The 17,514-nt window shown below is 53.9% G+C and overlaps 2 protein-coding genes and 1 long non-coding RNA gene across 4 annotated transcripts in view; 2 read left to right on the top strand and 1 right to left on the bottom strand.

The window, feature by feature from the left end:
• The window catches only part of LOC309529773, a 405,398-nt gene that overhangs the window by 300,608 nt on the left and 87,276 nt on the right, over positions 1 to 17,514 (bottom strand). The gene's annotated exons all lie outside the window — the stretch shown is intronic.
• MAPRE3 (microtubule associated protein RP/EB family member 3) overlaps positions 1 to 17,514 on the top strand; it is a 125,809-nt gene that overhangs the window by 55,074 nt on the left and 53,221 nt on the right. The gene's annotated exons all lie outside the window — the stretch shown is intronic.
• DPYSL5 (dihydropyrimidinase like 5) overlaps positions 1 to 17,514 on the top strand; it is a 38,347-nt gene that overhangs the window by 14,053 nt on the left and 6,780 nt on the right. For both annotated transcript variants that reach the window (XM_082216584.1, XM_082216583.1), the window contains exons 2-10: positions 4,243 to 4,507; positions 8,307 to 8,465; positions 11,909 to 12,088; positions 12,292 to 12,360; positions 13,562 to 13,606; positions 13,794 to 13,869; positions 14,619 to 14,775; positions 14,952 to 15,093; positions 16,311 to 16,453. In XM_082216584.1, the coding sequence (XP_082072710.1) occupies positions 4,247 to 4,507; positions 8,307 to 8,465; positions 11,909 to 12,088; positions 12,292 to 12,360; positions 13,562 to 13,606; positions 13,794 to 13,869; positions 14,619 to 14,775; positions 14,952 to 15,093; positions 16,311 to 16,453 (1,232 nt within the window). In that variant the 5' untranslated portion in view covers positions 4,243 to 4,246. The remainder of the gene's footprint in view (positions 1 to 4,242; positions 4,508 to 8,306; positions 8,466 to 11,908; positions 12,089 to 12,291; positions 12,361 to 13,561; positions 13,607 to 13,793; positions 13,870 to 14,618; positions 14,776 to 14,951; positions 15,094 to 16,310; positions 16,454 to 17,514) is intronic.

Here is a 17,514-nt window from a genome sequence, read left to right as displayed (position 1 = left end):
AGGAATGTGGCCCTTGAGAATCTTCTGATTTCAATGAAGCTGGCTTATGTGGCATGCCAGACCTTTTTTTAACATTAAATTGTTCTCAGTGTGTTGTAATTGTTGTCACCTGCCCAGGGACCCTGGGGTGAAGGTTGTTTGCTGCTGCTATTTACAGCGGTACCTCGGGTTAAGAACTTAATTCGTTCTGGAGGTCCGTTTTGAACCTGAAACTGTTCTTAACCTGAAGCACCACTTTAGCTAACGGGGTCTTCCGCTGCTGCCGCGCGATTTCTGTTCTCATCCTGAAGCAAAGTTCTTAACCCGAGGTACTATTTCTGGGTTAGTGGAGTCTGTAACCTGAAGCCTCTGTAACCCAAGGTACCACTGTATTATCATTTATTAGGCTGCCTGCCAGGGCCCCAGGAAGAGAAGGGGTCATCCTTCAAACAGAAGGCTGGCCAGAAGGGTGCGGCGGATGTACACTTGGTGGCCTCTTGGGTCTGAGAGGCTGCAGGGAAGCTGTGCTGCTCAACAAGGTGGCATCCTGCTCTGCGGCGGTGGTGGTGGGGCTTCCCTGAGGGCTGCCTTATGCCTTAGCTGGGGGGTGTTTCTTGCACTTGGAGCTCAGTGGCCTCTGTGCAGAGGGTGCTCTGCTCTCTCCCCGCTGACCGACACTGCTGCGTGCTCAGCTGCTGCAAGGGGGGAGAGGGGGCTGGCCTCAGGGGTTTTTTTTGGGGGGGGGGCAGTCAGGTCCACAGCTGCTGGCTGCAGTTGCTCTATTGGCCACACTGACGTGTTTTCTCCATGTCTCCTCAGATGGTTGGGTTGCCATTTTTCAAAAAGTGAAAACCCAGACATGAAAGTTGTTAACGATTTTGAGCTATTTTTAAAGGAAAATTGGCAAAAAACGACACTACCGACATGGGCTGCCATGCGTCCAGATTTTCCTGGACATTTTGCCGATTTCTGCTGGGACACAGCTTCCGACTGCAGTATTCCAGGTATATCCGGGAAATTCTGGGTGTATGGCAACCCTGTGACCTATGGAGACGCAGGACCAAATTGCCCTGGCCCACGTAAGCCCTTTCCTGGGTGGGCAGGACAGGGTTCTTTGGGGTTTTACATCCATCGAGTGATCTATACAATTCGTTAAATAAATGAGTAAAACCAGCAAGCCCCTTCTGTGAGCTGCTGGGCCTCTCATCTTAGCGAGTGGGGTGGGAAAGTTGAGCTGCAGAATCCTTTGCCCCTCAGTCTCACTCGGAGACTGTGGCTTTGATGTTCCTGCTGGACCCGTCTGGACCCATTTTCTCTGCAGGCCCCTTTCCTGCTTGTGTCCACACTGGTCATGGGCCTGTTAGCTTTGAGTTGTCTCCAATTCTGCTTTGACAACTGCGTGAATAATCTGTGGGTGCCTTTGAGCTTCCTAAATCTTTGAAAACCAAATGCTGGTTGACTTCTTCAACACACCTCATCCTGCATACAGATTGTGGCGGGCAGGTCTGCTGGCCTTGTGCGGTGCCTGCCCCCTTCCAAGTGTTCCTGTAGAGGTTTCTGTGTCTGCCTGGTGCTCTCCCCACAGTGCGCAAGAGTTGGAAGGGGCCCCCAAGGATAATCTAGTTAAACACCCTGCAGTGCAGGAATCTCAACTAAAGGGGGGGCAGTGGAGACGCTCCTTTGTGGGGAGCAAGAGTGCCCTGCCAATGCCCTGCCCTGATGTCCAGGGCTCCCGTTTCCCCTCCCACCTGCTAAGAGAGAGGGGGCCACATTGCATAGCTGCATGATGAGATGGGATGTCTATGGGCCACAGCAACTCTCCCTCCCCAAGCTCTGCTCTGATACTGCACCCGAGTACCTAGTACCAGGGTCTCAGTCCTACAGACCCAGCTGGTTTCCTCATTCCCCATCAAGGCTTGGATAAAGGTGTGAGCAGCTGCAGATCTGAGGGTTGGCTGGTGGGGCAGGTAATGTCAGCCCACGGCCTTGGGCCCTATACCTAGCCTGCCAGTTCCAAGCTGTGGGAGATCCTGGTGCAACAAGGATGTCTGCTTCTCCCTCCTGCAAGTGCCAGGCAAGGCTTGCTCTCCCAAGCTCCTCTGCTCCTCTGCAATTGCAGCTTCAGAGTAGACCCTATTTGCAACCCTGCAGCCATCAAAAGGGACCGTGCCTCCCTCTCCTCCAGGTTTTGGGTCCAGCTCCAGCTTGTGGGAATGCAGGTTTTGTTTGATTCCCGGAGACCCCTCCCTCCTCCCCCTTTTCTTTCGATCCCGCCTCTCTCACACAATAGGAGCTGATGGTCTGTCTGGGAGCCTCTGAGCCGGCAGCTGTCAGGTCTGACTGCGCAGATTTCATGGCAAATGGGAGCTTCTGATGCTGATGGAGGGGCTGGGTTTGCCGCCAAGGGAGGCCGTGTTCAGGGGGCCTCTTTTATGCAACGGGATGCCAGGGAGGGAGGCAGAGGAGGTTGCTGAATGGCTGCAAAAGGAAGGGCTTTCTGGGGAGAGAGGGGAGCAGAGACCCTCTTTGCTCTGCCAGTCTTGGTGTTGCTGTTTTTTAATATATATTTTTCTTCCATCTGCCAAAGAGGAATGGAGGATGTTTGCAGATATGTGGGGGGTGGGGAGAGGACCAGGCAGCTGCAGCATCTTAAGGGCATATTGTCGGTAGGATGGCAGAGCTGCCAGGAGCAGCCGAGAAGGAGGCAGAGGTTCTGGCAGTCAAGAAGGGCTCTGCAGAGCAAAGGCCTAGCCAAGTCCAGCCGCCTCTTCTGACAGCAAACAACCAGATTCTCCCTGAACCTCCATGGCAGCTCAGATGGTTTCTGGGCCATCAGAAGAGCCCTGCAGCAGCAGGATCAGGCCAAAGGGGAACCATCTAGTCCAGCTCCTCTTCCCACAGGGACTGACCCAGTGCCCATAAGTAGGACTCCCCATCATTTCCATCAACTGGTTGCCTCAGACAGTGGAGAGAGCACAGCTGTTGTGGCAAGTAGCCATTGAGAGCCATCCTTCCAGTGTTAGAAACTCAAATATATAAGCAAGGCTCCAAAAGGCTCCTTAAACCAAGGTTTTTGTGGTTGTTGTTTAGTCGCTTAGTCATGTCCGACTCTTCGTGAGCCCACGGACCAGAGCACGCCAGGCCCTCCTGTCTTCCACAGAATGCCAGGTTGCCACTTGGGGGCCAGCAGGCTTGAAAGTTGCATTTTTCAATATGACTTTTTGGTTCCTGAAATTCAAATATAATGGATAGAATTCTACAGGATGTGTTTCTCGTGTGTGAAAACAGCCCCTGGAACCTGGTGAATTTTGAACGCTGATCCATCTGCAAGCCGTTCACCAGTTTTGTTCCCACAGGGCCTCATGTTCCTCATCCCCACCAGCCACGCTTCCCTCAGAGGACGGGTGCAGGGCCAGCCCAAGACATTTTGCTACCTGAGGCAGAGTAGCACCTGCTGCCCCCATCCCTCCCCTGGTCAAGGCACTCAGAGCCTGCAGCCAAATTGTTTTGGTGCCCACGTCTGCCTCCCTCCCTCTGTGGTGATAATCGGAAGTAACAATAGGATGCCTTTTGGGGGCACTTAAAAGCAGCTGCCACAGGCTGTTGCCTCACTTTCCCTCCTGGTAGGACCGGCCGAAGGGTAAGAGGGCCACAAGAAAGGCCTCGGAGGCTGAGCCACGTTCTCAGAGAAGGTGCGGAGGTGCCCTCGTCCCGGACGATGGGTGGAATTCCGACAGCAAAAGCACTTCTGCTTTCCAGCAGGCAGAACGACCTCTCTTCCCCCCCCCCACCTCCAGCTCTGGGGGTTCTCCTGGCCCCCCAAGCAGATTTGGGGAGGGGAGGTCACACTGCACTAGCAGGACTCCTTGCACTTGCGTCAACCAGTGCAGCAACCTGGGTGAATCCAGCCCCATGTCCTCCAGCTGGGGTGTTCTCTGAGCCTCAGGAGCTGGTCTGGAGCAGCCTATGCTGTGTCTTACCTGGCCGCGTTTTCTGAATTGCAGTGGCTCTGACCCTCAGCTGTCTCCTTGGATGCGATCTCTGGGCAGTGTGGCCTCTGGGCATAAGTTAAACTGTGGAACTCCCTCCCACAATGATGGCCAGCAAGCTAAATGGCCTTAAAAGGAGAGGAGAGGGCTAGGAATGGCCTGAGCCTGTTAAATGGATGGCCTGTGACCTGTGGAGTCTTGCCAGTGGGAGGGAGCAGCCCTGGCTCAGACGCCCAGTGCTCCTGACCTCCTTTGCCCTGTCCTCCTTTCCCAGAGCCATGCTCGCCAACGCTGCCACGATGCGGATCCTCATCAAGGGGGGGAAGGTGGTGAACGACGACTGCACCCTGGAGGCCGACGTCTACATTGAGAACGGCATCATCCAGCAGGTGGGCAGGGAGCTCATGATCCCCGGCGGAGCCAAGGTCATCGATGCCACCGGCAAGCTGGTGATCCCGGGGGGCATCGATACCAGCACCCACTTCCACCAGACCTTCATGAACGCCACCTGCGTGGATGACTTCTACCACGGCACCAAGGTAGTCTCCCTCCTCCTCCTCCTCTCTTGGTTGTGTGGTGCGGGTGGTCTGGTCTTGGGCATTGATGGGGTGTCCCACAGTTGACCTGTGTGTGTGTTCTCTTAGAGTAAGTTTCTGGGGAGACTTGAGATCCGCGGAATGGATGAGACATGAGGCAGGACCACACCATCCATTTAAAGCAAACCCAACACACATTTAAAGCACATGACACCCCCCCCCAAATATCCTGGGAACCCCCCACAGACATACAGTTCCTTGTATCCTTGACAAACTACAGTTCCCAGGATTCTTTGAGGGAATTTACGTGCTTTCAGTGCGTTTTGAGTATGCTTTAAATGAGCAGTGAGCTCTGCCCCAGGAGTTGGGAAGCCAGCCGTGGACATTCCTAGCCGCCAACATCCCCCTGAATTTATTTCCACAGGCACCTCCATTATTGCTCATCCAAATGTCATCATTTGCTGCAATGCCCCTCCATGGCACCTGTGCCCAGCAAAGAGCTCTGCGCAGGGCAGGAGTGAATAGATACAAACCTCTCAGGCCTTCAAGGGCAGCCCTCCAGATACTTTGGGTGTCAGCATCCACTGTGCACATCCACATGCACTTCCGTGGACTCCAGATCTCCCTCTGGCAAGGGGACAGGCCTGCTTTGGGTGAGGCCTAAATGTTGTAAGCAGAGTCAGAGCATTCCTAGTCAGCAACAACCATGTGATTCCAGAGCCCCGTCTGCGCTGGGCAGAGGAGTGTGTGGCTGGCTGCCCTTCCTCCCTCCCTTGATGATTCCTGGCCATCCACTGCCTTGGCTGCCTTTTCCGGGGGGCGGGGGGCGGTGAGGCCTTTCCCTTCCCAAATGTGCTCCGGAACTGGGGGAAAGAACATCAGTGTTGACCAGTGGGGAGCATGTGAAGTGACAGGAGCCTCCCTGGCAGCTGTTGGGGCCTCTTCGTGGGGTAGCTTGGCTGAGCAGGTGGCAGCTGCTGGTGTCATTTGCAGGGCAGGTGTGGGAAGGAGTCAGGTCACCCCATGGCGGGGGCTGGTCTCCCTTGCATCGCGCCCCTGTTCTGCTCCTCATGGCATCCTGGGCCAGGCAGCAGCGTCAGCTTCTTCCACCTTGCTCAAGAGGAGCCTGGTCAAAAGCCCCAGTTGCTTGCAAGGACGGGGGGGGGGGGTTGGATCTGGCCGCCCAGCCACCCACCTGCTCGGACTGGGCTGTATCTTTGCCCATCCGCCTGCCTGCCTGCCGGTCATCTTGGGGACTGGGGGAGCTGTCCAGGCCTCTGGTGCTGAAAGTGCTTAGCTCCTTTGCTCAACACAAGGCAACACAGAAGAGCAGGAGTTTGGTGTGCTTATTTTTCATTTTGAAAAAATACCAAGCCAAAAGGTGGTGGAACTAGAACTCAGATTATTAATATTTTTATAGGAATTGTTTTTAGAATTACTACTTTGTTTTTCCCCCTTGTTTCTTCCTTTGTTTTTTTTCTTTACCAAGCAAATCCAAAGTGGCTTTCAAAAAGATGCAGCCTGCTAATGCTCTTTTTAAAGAAACGTTCCAAACAGAGCTATCGTAAAGGGAACACGATTGAAATAACAGCCAGATAAGCATTGTTTGCTTGTTTATTTCATTTCTTCCTGTGAGGCACCCCGAGTGATTGACGATCTAATAAAACTGTAGGCTGGTGTTCAACTAAGTTTTTCTGCTCGTGCAAGGATAGTTCTTGTGCGAGGGGGTTCCTCCCCTCTACAGCCGTGCACACACACCCCAAATCTGATTTGGGTTGGTGGAACTTCTAGAACAGTTTTAGGCGGTGGGGAGATGGGAAGAACATTCCATCATGCAAGAAGAAATCATTAGGAAGAAGTTCCTGACAGTAAGAGCTGTTTGACAGTGGAATTTGCTGCCAAGGAGTGTGGTGGAGTCTCCTTCTTTGGAGGTCTTTAAGCAGAGGCTTGACAACCATATGTCAGGAGTGCTCTGATGGTGTTTCCTGCTTGGCAGGGGGTTGGACTCGATGGCCTTTGTGGTCTCTTCCAACTCTATGATTCTATGATTCTGTGATTCTATGATCTGACTAATGGAATGCCCCATGTTGTAAACAGCTGAAACATAGTTGTTTTTTAAAAAGGCATTCGGGCAAGTTCTACTCAAAGCAGCACTTTTGAAATTAATGGACCTAACTTAGTTGTGTGCATTAAGTTCAGAGGGTCTACTCTGAGTAGAATTTTGCTGAACACCACCTACCCACTTGGGTAATATGAATTAATTCTTGAGAGATGGCCTTCTGGCTGTGCACAGACTTGCCTTCTCTGAGCAGTGAGCCTGCTGTGGATCTGCACACTCCCCTTTTTGGACAGGTGTACAGCTGTTCTAGCACAGAATCAAGCCCAAGACTGGTACGTCCCCCTGTTTCCAACAGAAGCCAGCTCTGCAGAGGGCGGATTGAATGAGCTGTGCTTAACATCACAAAGCCTCCTCCCTCCCCATCTAGCTGCTCAGAGTGTCCCTTGCGCCAGTCACGGTGCCACTGTCTTCTCTGCCATGAACATTGTTCCAAATACAGTGGACGCTCAGGTTGCAAACGTGATCCGTGCGGGATGCATGTTCGCAACCTGCATCGTTTGCAACCTGCAGTGGTGCGTCTGTGCATGCGTGGGTTGCGATTTGGCACTTCTGCGCATGCACAACCACTGAAACCTGGAAGTAACCCGTTCCGGTACTTCCGGGTTTTGGTGGTCCGTAACCCAAAAAAATGCAACCTGAACTTTCTGTAACCCAAGGTATGGCTGTATTTACAAGAAGGGCTGGCTTCTCAAAGAGTGCTCTTTAGTATGTCTAGGGCTGCAGCCATGCTCTCCACCTGTGCCCCCCCAGAAGAGAATGTGGGAAGGGAAAACATCTGTGACCCTCTGGTGCTGCTTAGCTACAATTCACACCATCCCTGGCCATTGGCTTCCCTGACTGCAGTTGGTAGATATGGGGAGTCCAGCAGCTCGGGGGGGGGGGGGCTTCAAATCTTCCCCAACTGCAGAGTCTTGGCCAAGCCTCCTGTGGCTGGTGCGCTGCAGACCAGGGTGCCTGTGAGTGCAAGGGTTGGTGGCTTGCTGTTGTAGGAATGCGCTCTGCACATGCTCACATCATGTTTGCCGTGGTTCAATCCCTGGTGTTCAAAGTAGTTTCTGGGCACTGAGCCCCTTCACCTAAATTTAGGCTTTGAGCAAATCTCTTCTGCCCCCCCCCCAGCCTGTTCTCTCTCTCTCTCTCTCTCTCTCTCTCTCTCTCTCTCTTCATTTTCCTGACATGCCAGGAGAACTGTTGGGGCAGCTTGGGCACCCCAGGGAAGAAGCGTGTTAAGTCCTGAGTGCCCTGTGCTGAACACAGCCAGGGCAATAGAAAGGGGGCTTCCGCTTCTGCTCACCAACCACCTCCTCCCTGCCCCCCCCCATGAGGTCTTAGCCTTGGGCTCCTCTTGAAATTGTGAAGGCCTTGGAACCCAGAATCCTCATGCAGCGCCCTTGAGGGAATGTAGGCAAGGCAGCCAGCTTCTTCCTCTCCTCCCGCCCCCCCCTGAAAAAAAGCAGCTTTGGGGATTAGCTGATGTCCCACAAGTGTCAGCTGAGGACACAGCCTTCCCTTTGCATTAGCAAGAAATGCTTCCTGTCGGCTCCTGACCCAGGGCCTCCACGCCAGGAAGCCTGCAGGGCTTGCAAGCTCTGGGTTGGGCGTTGGTGGTTCGCTCCTCTGGAAGCTCCCTTGGGGTTTCCACGGGGGCACCTCTCACCAGCTTCCCTTTGCCCCTGTGCCCAGGCTGCCCTGGTGGGGGGAACCACGATGGTGATTGGGCACGTGCTTCCGGACAAGGACATCTCCCTCCTGGACGCCTACGAAAAGTGCCGCAGCCTGGCCGACCCCAAGGTGTGCTGCGACTACGCCCTGCACATGGGCATCACCTGGTGGGCACCAAAGGTAAGAGGGGAGGGGGCGCCACGGGGGGGGGGGGCTTGTTGGCCTCCCTGACTCAGGTTGAGGAGGTCTTTTGCCTCTACTGGCAGCGGGTCTTTAGGGTTCCGAAAGTGGAGTCTTGTAAGAGCACAAGGAGTAATATTACAATGAAACAACAACAAACTGGCTTATAAGTATAAAACCAAATTTACTAGACTAATAGCTAGAATAGAGATAGGCTTGTAACCATTCAAACAACAAGCATACTAAGGTGCCCTGTGCAAGACAAAGCCTGGAGATACTGTAAACATGGAGTGGATAAATGTACAACTCTATCTTAACAAGTCACATGTGCAGTAAACGTTATACAGACTGGATAAATGATCCGTTCCACAAGTAGCCAGAAGTAAGTCCAATCGCAGAACGGCAACCTCGTGCCGCCACAACGGCAAGGGTAGCACACTAGAGAATATGAAAAGTTTTTCAAAGCTGTTTTTCAAAGATTGAACTGGATGAGATGTTCTTCAATGGGTCTTGAGTTGGAAACACAAAGTCGTATGCATGGATCAATCACGGGAAGGCAAATCAAAGCCGCCACCCTGGTCAGAATAACGCAAGTGGGCAAAAGGAGACCTGTTGTTCTCCGGATATATTACAGGTTTCGCTACATGCTTCATCAGTCCGAAAAGCCAGCCATACAAAACGGTTTGCTCAGGATAAAGCAAGTATTCGCAGGCCTGCAGGATCAGGCCAAAGGCCCATCACATTCTGCATCCTCTTCTCACAGTGACCAGCCAGATTCCCATTATGGGAAACCCACAAGTGGAACCTCAGCCTGAGAGCCCCTTCCCCTCCCGTGGTTTCCCAGCCTCCTGTGGCAGGGAGTTCCATAGATTAACTTTGCACTGCATTAAGAAGTCCTTCCTTTTATTCGCCCCAAATCTTCCCACTTTCAACCTCATTTGAAGCCACAAATTCTGGTGTCAGGAGAAGAGAAAAACTTTCCCCTTTTCTCTGTGCCATGCATATTTAAATTCTTTTTTAAAAATTTTGTTTATGATTTCCAGGTTTATACATTTCACTAACTTTTGTTGTTTAGTCGTTTAGTCGTGTCCGACTCTTCATGACCCCTTGGACCAGAGCACGCCAGGCACTCCTGTTTTCCACTGCCTCTTGCAGTTTGGTCAGATTCATGTTCGTAGCCTCAAGAACACTGTCCAACCAGCTCATCCTCTGTCATCCCCTTCTCCTTGTGCCCTCCATCTTTCCCAACATCAGGGTCTTTTCCAGGGAGTCTTCTCTTCTCATGTGGTAGCCAAAGTCTTGGAGCCTCAGCTTCACGATCTGTCCTTCCAGTGAGCACTCAGGGCTAATTTCCTTAAAAATGGATGCGTTTGATCTTCTTGCAGTCCATGGGACTCTCCAGAGTCTCCTCCAGCACCAGAATTCAAAAGCATCCGTTCTTCGGCGATCAGCCTTCTTTATGGTCCAGCTCTCACTTCCATACATCACTACTGGGAAAACCATGGCTTTAACTATACGGAGATGAGATGTTCTTCAATGGGTCTTGAACTTCAATGGGTCCTGAACTTTACAGTCATTTTAACATTTCAAAACTTGACTTCCTTCCCCCTCTTTCTGTGGTTCCTTAAATTTATTTTTAATATCTTATGCATATCCAAATTAACTTAATTTGTTCATTTATTCATCTACTTTAAACATATACTCTTATGAAACCACAGGTTATTACAATAACCCTGCCAATGTTCTTATCTGTTTACAGTTAAATTTTCAATAAACCATTTCTATTCCTTTATAAAAAGTTTGTTATCTTGATTTCTTATTTTTCCAGTGTGTTTTGCCATTTCTACATATTCCGTAATTTTACAAACTGCCATCGTTTTGCCTCTTAACTCCCCTTTAACCTAAAAAGCCCCCAGCACTGCAAACTTTCTTCATGGGGGGAGGGTACTCCATCTGCCTGACCCTTCTGGTTGCCCTCACTGCAGCCCCTTGGGGAGGGTGCCTGGGGCTTTGCCCCTTCTCCAGTGGTGCCACCTCCATGCCCCTCGGCCGTGCCTCCTTCTCCCAGTTCTTCCGCAGCCATCCAGCTCCCACCCTCCCCACCTGCTCCAGCCTGCGGAGACTTTCCTCAGGCCAACTGCCGGGCCGTAGCAGGATCTCAAGGCCAGGGGTCTCAAGCATGCCTGCTGGCCGTCTCATGGCCCCCAGCTGCTCCAAGGGCCGTGGAGCATCTGCCGGCTGGTAATTCTGGATTAGACCCCTGCCCACAGCCATCTTGTTCCCCAGCCCAGCTGGGTGGCTTGGCCTCCTTAGCCTCTTGTTTGGGTGTTTGTGGCTCAGCTCCTTCCTCCTCTCGGCCCCCTGACAGCTGTAGCAGCCCTTCCTTTCCCTCCGCAGTTGGCCACTCCCTCCCCCTCTTTGGTGGGCTTTGGCGCTGCCTTGCCTGGCTTCTGGCACTGGGAGAAGACCCCCACCCCACCTGTGTCTTACCTGCGCAGGACCATTTCATCACTGCTTGGGGCACCCAGCCGCGCAGCCTCTGTCTTCTGTAGTGGCACCTGCCCTGTGGAATGCCGTCCCACCCGATGTCAAGGAATTAAAGAACTATTTGACTTTTAGCCCTGTATAGGGAAGTTGTTAATGTTTTATTGTGTTTTTAATATTTTCTTGGGAGCTGCCCAGAGTGGCTGGGGCAATCCGGTCAGATGGGCTGCATATAATAAAAAAAGTATTATTATTATTATTAAGATTACCAAACGTAGACCAACGACCTGCACAGAATACAGAGACAGAACATGCCTCTAGAACAAGGCATGAGCATGCCTGGATGAAGAGCAGATTCCTGGAAGAGGACCCTAGAGCAGAGATGCCTCCTTCTCTGCCCCAGAGGACCCTCCCCACTTCCCCTCCCACTGGTGGAGGTTCAGTTTGGAGCAAGATGCTCCAATCACATGCTCCCTCCCAGCAGGGCCAAAGAGCCCATTGCTCAAAGGCGGGACCGGCTCCTCACAGATCCAGGCCCAGAGCAGCATGTCCCAGGTGACTTGAGTGAGTGAGCCAGTCTGCAGAGGAAAGCTGGAAGCAACCAAAGTCGGGAGACATTGTGATGTGGGGAGAACTCCAGGCAGAGGATTGGGAGCCTGTTGAGGTGAGGGCGGGGTCCTTGAAGCAGCAAAGCACATCAGTGTCCATTGCTTCCTGCTTCCAAACATACCACTGTAAACAGGAAGGTCTGGAAATGTTCAGGATTTGCACCAACTTCCACGTGAGACTCCTCGCTCATCTTCCTATGTTCATCAGGGCCTTAGATTTGGGCACATGAGATGAGCTCAATACCTCAAGGCCTGTGGCTTTGGCCCTCTGCGTTCGGCTCACAGCATTTCCAGGGGTGTCGGAGGGAGGTGGGACCTTTGGGCGAGTGACGCCTGCCCCTTCTGCCTCAGGTGAAGGCGGAGATGGAGACCCTGGTGCGGGAGAAGGGCATCAACTCCTTCCAGATGTTCATGACCTACAAGGACTTGTACATGCTCCGGGACAGCGAGCTCTACCAGGTCTTCCATGCCTGCAAGGACATTGGCGCCATCGCCCGCGTCCACGCCGAGAATGGAGAGCTGGTGGCCGAGGTGAGCTGCTCAGGGGGCAGGGGGGACGCGGCTGGGCTGCAGCAGGGGGGGCAGTGGAAGGGGATGATCCCATCAGCCGATCCATAGGCTGTCCTGCCCTGGGAGAGGGGAGGAGGAGGCAGGGACCAGCAAGGGGGCAGGAAGAAGGTGACCCCTGTCCCCGCCTACCCCAGACTGACCCCCTCTTTTGCCTTTCCCTGCAGGGGGCCAGGGAAGCCCTGGAGCTGGGCATCACTGGCCCAGAAGGGATCGAGATCAGCCGGCCGGAGGAGGTAAGGGTGCCCACCAAGGAAGGAAGTGTTGCGTTCCCAAAGCAAGGAAGGATTGGACTCTGATTAATAAAATACACACGAGGCTTGATCAGCAAGACTCTGGGGGGAAGTGTCAATAATAATCCGTCCACCCCTCGGCCCAGGACATTTTATTCACAAAAGAACGTTTTACACAGTGTTCGTAAGAACCAATCAGATTTCCTCTGAGCATTTCAGAAAAACCCACGTGGGGACAAAGTTAAAGTTAAAATTACAAAGAGTTAATTTGAGCATGCATACGTAGTTCAGAGTAAATAAAAGAGGAAGCCAGGAGGAGGTCATAAACAGGAGTGGAAGGAAGGAAGGAAGGAAGGAAGGAAGGAAGGATGGCAGTATCCTTGTGAACTCTCTTCCTGGCCCTTAAGATCCACCTAAAGATTCACAAACTACATCAGATTAACCTACTAACTTTATGTACTGAGGATGCCTGAGGAAGCAACTGGCCTGTGCTTCAGAATGCTTAGACGTGCCTGTCAGGCGTAGAGAAAGCAAATGGCATAGATGCAGAGGCTTGTGGGATTTGATCAGAAATTATTGTCAATGAATCAAACCCAGTGAATGCAATGCTTTCATTGCTGACACAATGGCTTGTTCCATATTTCATAATTCCTCATAGTAATCCCACCCGACCCCCACAAGGAAGGAGGCACACCCATGAATGGGAATCTCACTCCCCCCAAGGCCCAAGAGAGAAGGGGGCAGTTTCGGAACTTGCAGGGTCTCCTTGCCAAGGCTGCCAATTGCCTGGTGACTGTTTTCAGAGGGCAGTTCTTCCACCAGCCAGGAAGAAGGACCAGGAGGAAGGCAGTGGAGGAGGGACTTGGCTGCCCATGCAAGGTTGGGGGCAGCTGGCTGAGCTTGTGGGTGCTGCTCAAGAGTGGGGGGATTATCATGGCTGTTAGTGGTGGGTGGGGGGACATCTGTGCCCCACTGAGCTCCAGGACCCACCAGCTGCAGCCGAAAAGAAGTGAGGTCCCCCCCCATGCCTACTGGCTTCACTGGGGCAGGCACTTGCCCAGTTTGTGCCCCACCCCATGAGTTGGTCACTGCTGGGAAGAGGGGGAAGTGTTGGGGTTCTGTTGGCACCTGCAGGCACTGTCTCGGGGTCCAATTGGCCGGGCGCTGCCTGCCTCATCTCTCTCTCTCTCTCTCTGCATTGCAGTTGGAAGCTGAAGCTACGCATCGGGTCATCACCATCGCTAACCGGGTGAGCAGCCTTAACTGCCCCCTCCTTCTGCTGCAGAGGACTGAGGCTGTGTCTTCTTGCCCGACTGGGTGGGGGCCCCTTTGCCATCCCAGGTGGATGGCTGGCTTGGACTCCGTGCCCAGGTCTCTCTCATTGCCCCAAGCCCCCTGACGCCTTTCCTCTTCTTTTTGTCCTCCTCCCTTGGCAGACTCACTGCCCCGTCTACCTGGTCAACGTTTCCAGCATGTCAGCCGGGGACGTCATTGCCACTGCCAAGATGCAAGGTGAGTGGCCTTCCCTGGATCTGGAGCAGGAGGTGCCCACACGGCAACTGCAAGGGGAGATGGCAAGCTGCCCTTGGCATGTCCCGGCCCCTGGATCCATCCGGCCCCTCCTTGCTAGCCATTGCAAGGAGTGGGTCTTTTCTCCCCAGTCGGCTGGGGTGCCTGTTTTGGGGTGCCCTTTGGGTCCCTCCCAACTCTGCAGTTAACCTTCCTGGACCCTGAGATCACCCTCTGAGGCCCTTCTTTGTGCGCCTCCTCTATGATGTCTCCGGAGGGTGGCAACACAAGAACAGGCCTTCTTTGTGGTGGCTCCCCATTAGTGGAATGCTCTCCCCAGGGAGGCTCGCCTGGCGCCTTCCTTACGGATCTTGAGGTGCCAGGTGAAAACCTTCCTTTTTAACCAGGCCTTGTGCTGATTAATGTTCTACATCCTTTTAACTGTGTCTGTGGGAAGGTTGGGGTTATTGTTTTGCTGTTTTGTTTTGCTTCTCATGTTTTTATCCTGTATTTTATTACTCTGTGAACCGCCCAGAGACCTTATGATGAAGGTGGGTATATAAACCCAATAAATAAAAAACAAACACACACAACTCTGTGTGAGCAAAGTGTCCCTGGCACCCCCCTCGATTGCACAGCTGAACGATGCGCCCCGCAAGTCCTGCCTCTGGTTGCTGTGGGGCTCTTGAGGAAACCACCCTCCTCCCTGCCCCACGGCCAGGCCTGAGGTCCCTCCCCTTGCTTCCCCGCAGGGAAGGTGGTGTACGCAGAGACCACCACGGCCCACACTGCGCTGACGGGCTTGCACTACTACCACCAGGACTGGTCCCACGCGGCAGCTTATGTCACCGTCCCGCCCTTGCGGCTGGACACCAACACCTCCGCCTACCTCATGAGCCTGCTTGCCAAGTAAGGGGGCCTGGGCTGGGGGGTGATGGAGCCCTAGAGGATGGAGGGAGAGGAGGAGGAGGAAGGGGGTCCTGGAAGGAAGGCAGGGAAGGAAGGGGTGGCTTTGGGTGGAGAGGCCGAGAAGCCCCCTCCCTGTCCGCTGGCGAGGGGGTTGCTAAGACCAGCTCTCCCCGCAGTGACACCCTGAACGTGGTGGCCTCCGACCACCGGCCCTTCACCACCAAGCAGAAGGCCATGGGCAAGGAGGACTTCACCAAGATCCCCCACGGAGTCAGCGGAGTGCAGGACCGCATGGCCGTCATCTGGGAACGGGGAGTGGTAGGTGGAGGCCCCCCTGTTGCCCCCATCCCGCCATGGGGAGGGGAGGGGGCCCGGTGTGTGAGAGAGAGGCTTTCAAGCAGGGAATTGACTCTTCATTATCGAAGGGACGCTTGCAAGGTGGGGAAAGGCATGTCCTACAGCCCCAGTTCTCTGAGCTCTTCCCAGGCAGTTGCCACAGCAGAGACCTCCGCTTATGTCTCTTCCCCACCTGAGCTGCCTGCAAGCAGGAGAAGACTGCGCCTGTACGTGACCCGCCTCTGCTTCTCTCACTTCCATCCTCTCCTGGTCCTGCCAGGCATAAGAGGTGGGGGCAGGAGACGGCGGTATGGAAGCCCTTGGCTCTCCCCCCGTCTGAGCCATCTCTGCTGTTCTTCACTCTCCACTTCTGACCCCCAATCACCGATCCCTTTTCCCAAGTCAGTCTCCAGTGCCCCTTCTCCCCAGAATGCATCCATCACTCCCTGTGGCTCCACCAGCTCCCTGACTTGCCAGTGTGGTGTAGTGCTTAAGAGAGGTGGACTCGTAATCTGGGGAACCGGGTTCGCGTCTCCGCTCCTCCACCTGCAGCTGCTGGGTGACCTTGGGCCAGTCCCACTTCTCTGAAGTCTCTCAGCCCCACTCACCTCACAGAGTGTTTGTTGTGGGGCAGGAAGGGAAAGGAGAATGTTAGCCGCTTTGGGACTCCTTCGGGTAGTGATAAAGTGGGATATCAAATCCAAACTCTTCTTCTTCTCTTCGCTTGGTGCAGAGGGACAAAGGCTAGCAGGAGAGGCTTGGAGGAAGCCCTCTTGGGGTTCCTCTGGCTGGCTGTCTGGCTGCCTGCATGAGAAAGAAAGGGGCTCAGGGCAGGGCACCCCCAACCCATCCTTGCAGCAACACTCAGCACTGAGCCTGCAGCAGAGCTCCCCTTGCCTCCTTCCCTGCCACCAGCACAGTCTGTCCTCAAGCAGCCAGGGGGCATGCAAACTAACATGGGGGGGGGGAATGCTCCAGGATCCATCCCAGCACACACACACCCCCCCCGGAGATCTGCAAGAGGGGGAGAGAATCCCATGGGAGCACTATGGAGGGGGGGCTTGGCGAGGCCATTCAAAGGCAGCAATCCTAGCCAGGGGTGGTCCTCTGGTGGGGGGGGGGCTCTCCCAGAGCGTTTCCCATCAGCTCCCCCCTCCCCCCTGCTCCTGCCAAGCCCTCTGACCTCTCTCTCCCCTCAGGTGGGGGGCAAGATGGACGAGAACCGCTTTGTCGCCATCACCAGCTCCAACGCTGCCAAGATCTACAACATGTACCCCCGCAAAGGCCGCATCATCCCCGGGGCCGACGCAGACGTGGTCGTGTGGGACCCAGAGGCCACCAAGTAGGTGGGGGGGGACACACAAAGGGGCCACAGGGAGCGGGGAGGGGGCTGGGTGTCAGCAGGGCTATGTTGGGAGTGGCAGCCTGGGGCTTATGGGCTGTGAGAAGAGGGGAGTTGACGGGGGGGGGTCACTTTGGCCTGATGCTGCTTCAGAAGCCAGGCTCCCCTCCCCTCCTGCTGGCTGCCTCCCCAGGGAAGTGGGGGGGGGGAGAGAAGGATGCTCACAGAGATAAGAGGTTCTCCCCAGCATCATGGCTGTGTGTCCAGCGCTTGCTGCATCAGTTTATTTGATGGATTGATATATTATTTCGTACAATTTATATGCTTCCTGATGGTTTAAAAAACACCCAAATAAAGCTCCAAGCGGCTTACAAAAAAGATAAAACAATAACATGGTCAATAACAGATATTAGAAAGTTCAGAAAGACTTCCAGGAGGACAAAATAACAGTAGACTAAAAACAGAACAAAACTTCCATCAGCTTTCTAAACTTCTGGGTCGGCTTGTCCAAACAAGAATGTTTCCAGCATGTATTGGATTTCCAGTGGTTCTTGTTACGGGGGGTGTCTTTTAATTGTCAGTTGCTTCAAGGCGTTTTTGTGGGAAGCCATTCGCAAGTCGATTCAATAGGTAATGAGGAAAGACTTCATCCTCGCCCTGCCCCCTCCCCAACCAGGCTTGCCTCTCTGCCACAGAGGCACCACGACCGGAGGCATAGGAAGTTGCCTTGTTCCATGTCAGACCCTCACTCCATCTAGCGCAATGTCGTCTGCACTGACTGGCAGCAGCAGCTCTCCAGGGTTTCAGGCAGGAGCCTTTTCCCCAGCGCTGCTCGGAGATGCTGCCACTGGGGACTGAGCCTGTGGCCTTCTGCATGCCAGGCGCATGCTCTACCCTTCCTCTGAAGCTGCAACCCGTGTTGGCTGGAGCTCAAGGGAGGGGCAGTCGGAAACAGCTGGAGGGCGTCGGGTTGGGGAAGGCTGCCTTCCCAAACTCCCGTCACTATTCAGAAATGAGCTGGAACTCCCAGTGAAGAAGCCTCTTCTGGCTGGAACCCCTGA

Source organism: Podarcis vaucheri, assembly GCF_965113315.1.
Source record: "Podarcis vaucheri genome assembly, chromosome: 3".
Classification (NCBI taxonomy): Eukaryota; Metazoa; Chordata; class Lepidosauria; order Squamata; family Lacertidae; genus Podarcis; species Podarcis vaucheri.
The sequence above is the reverse complement of the archived record's forward strand: the minus strand, read 5'-3'. Positions and strand labels throughout refer to the sequence as shown.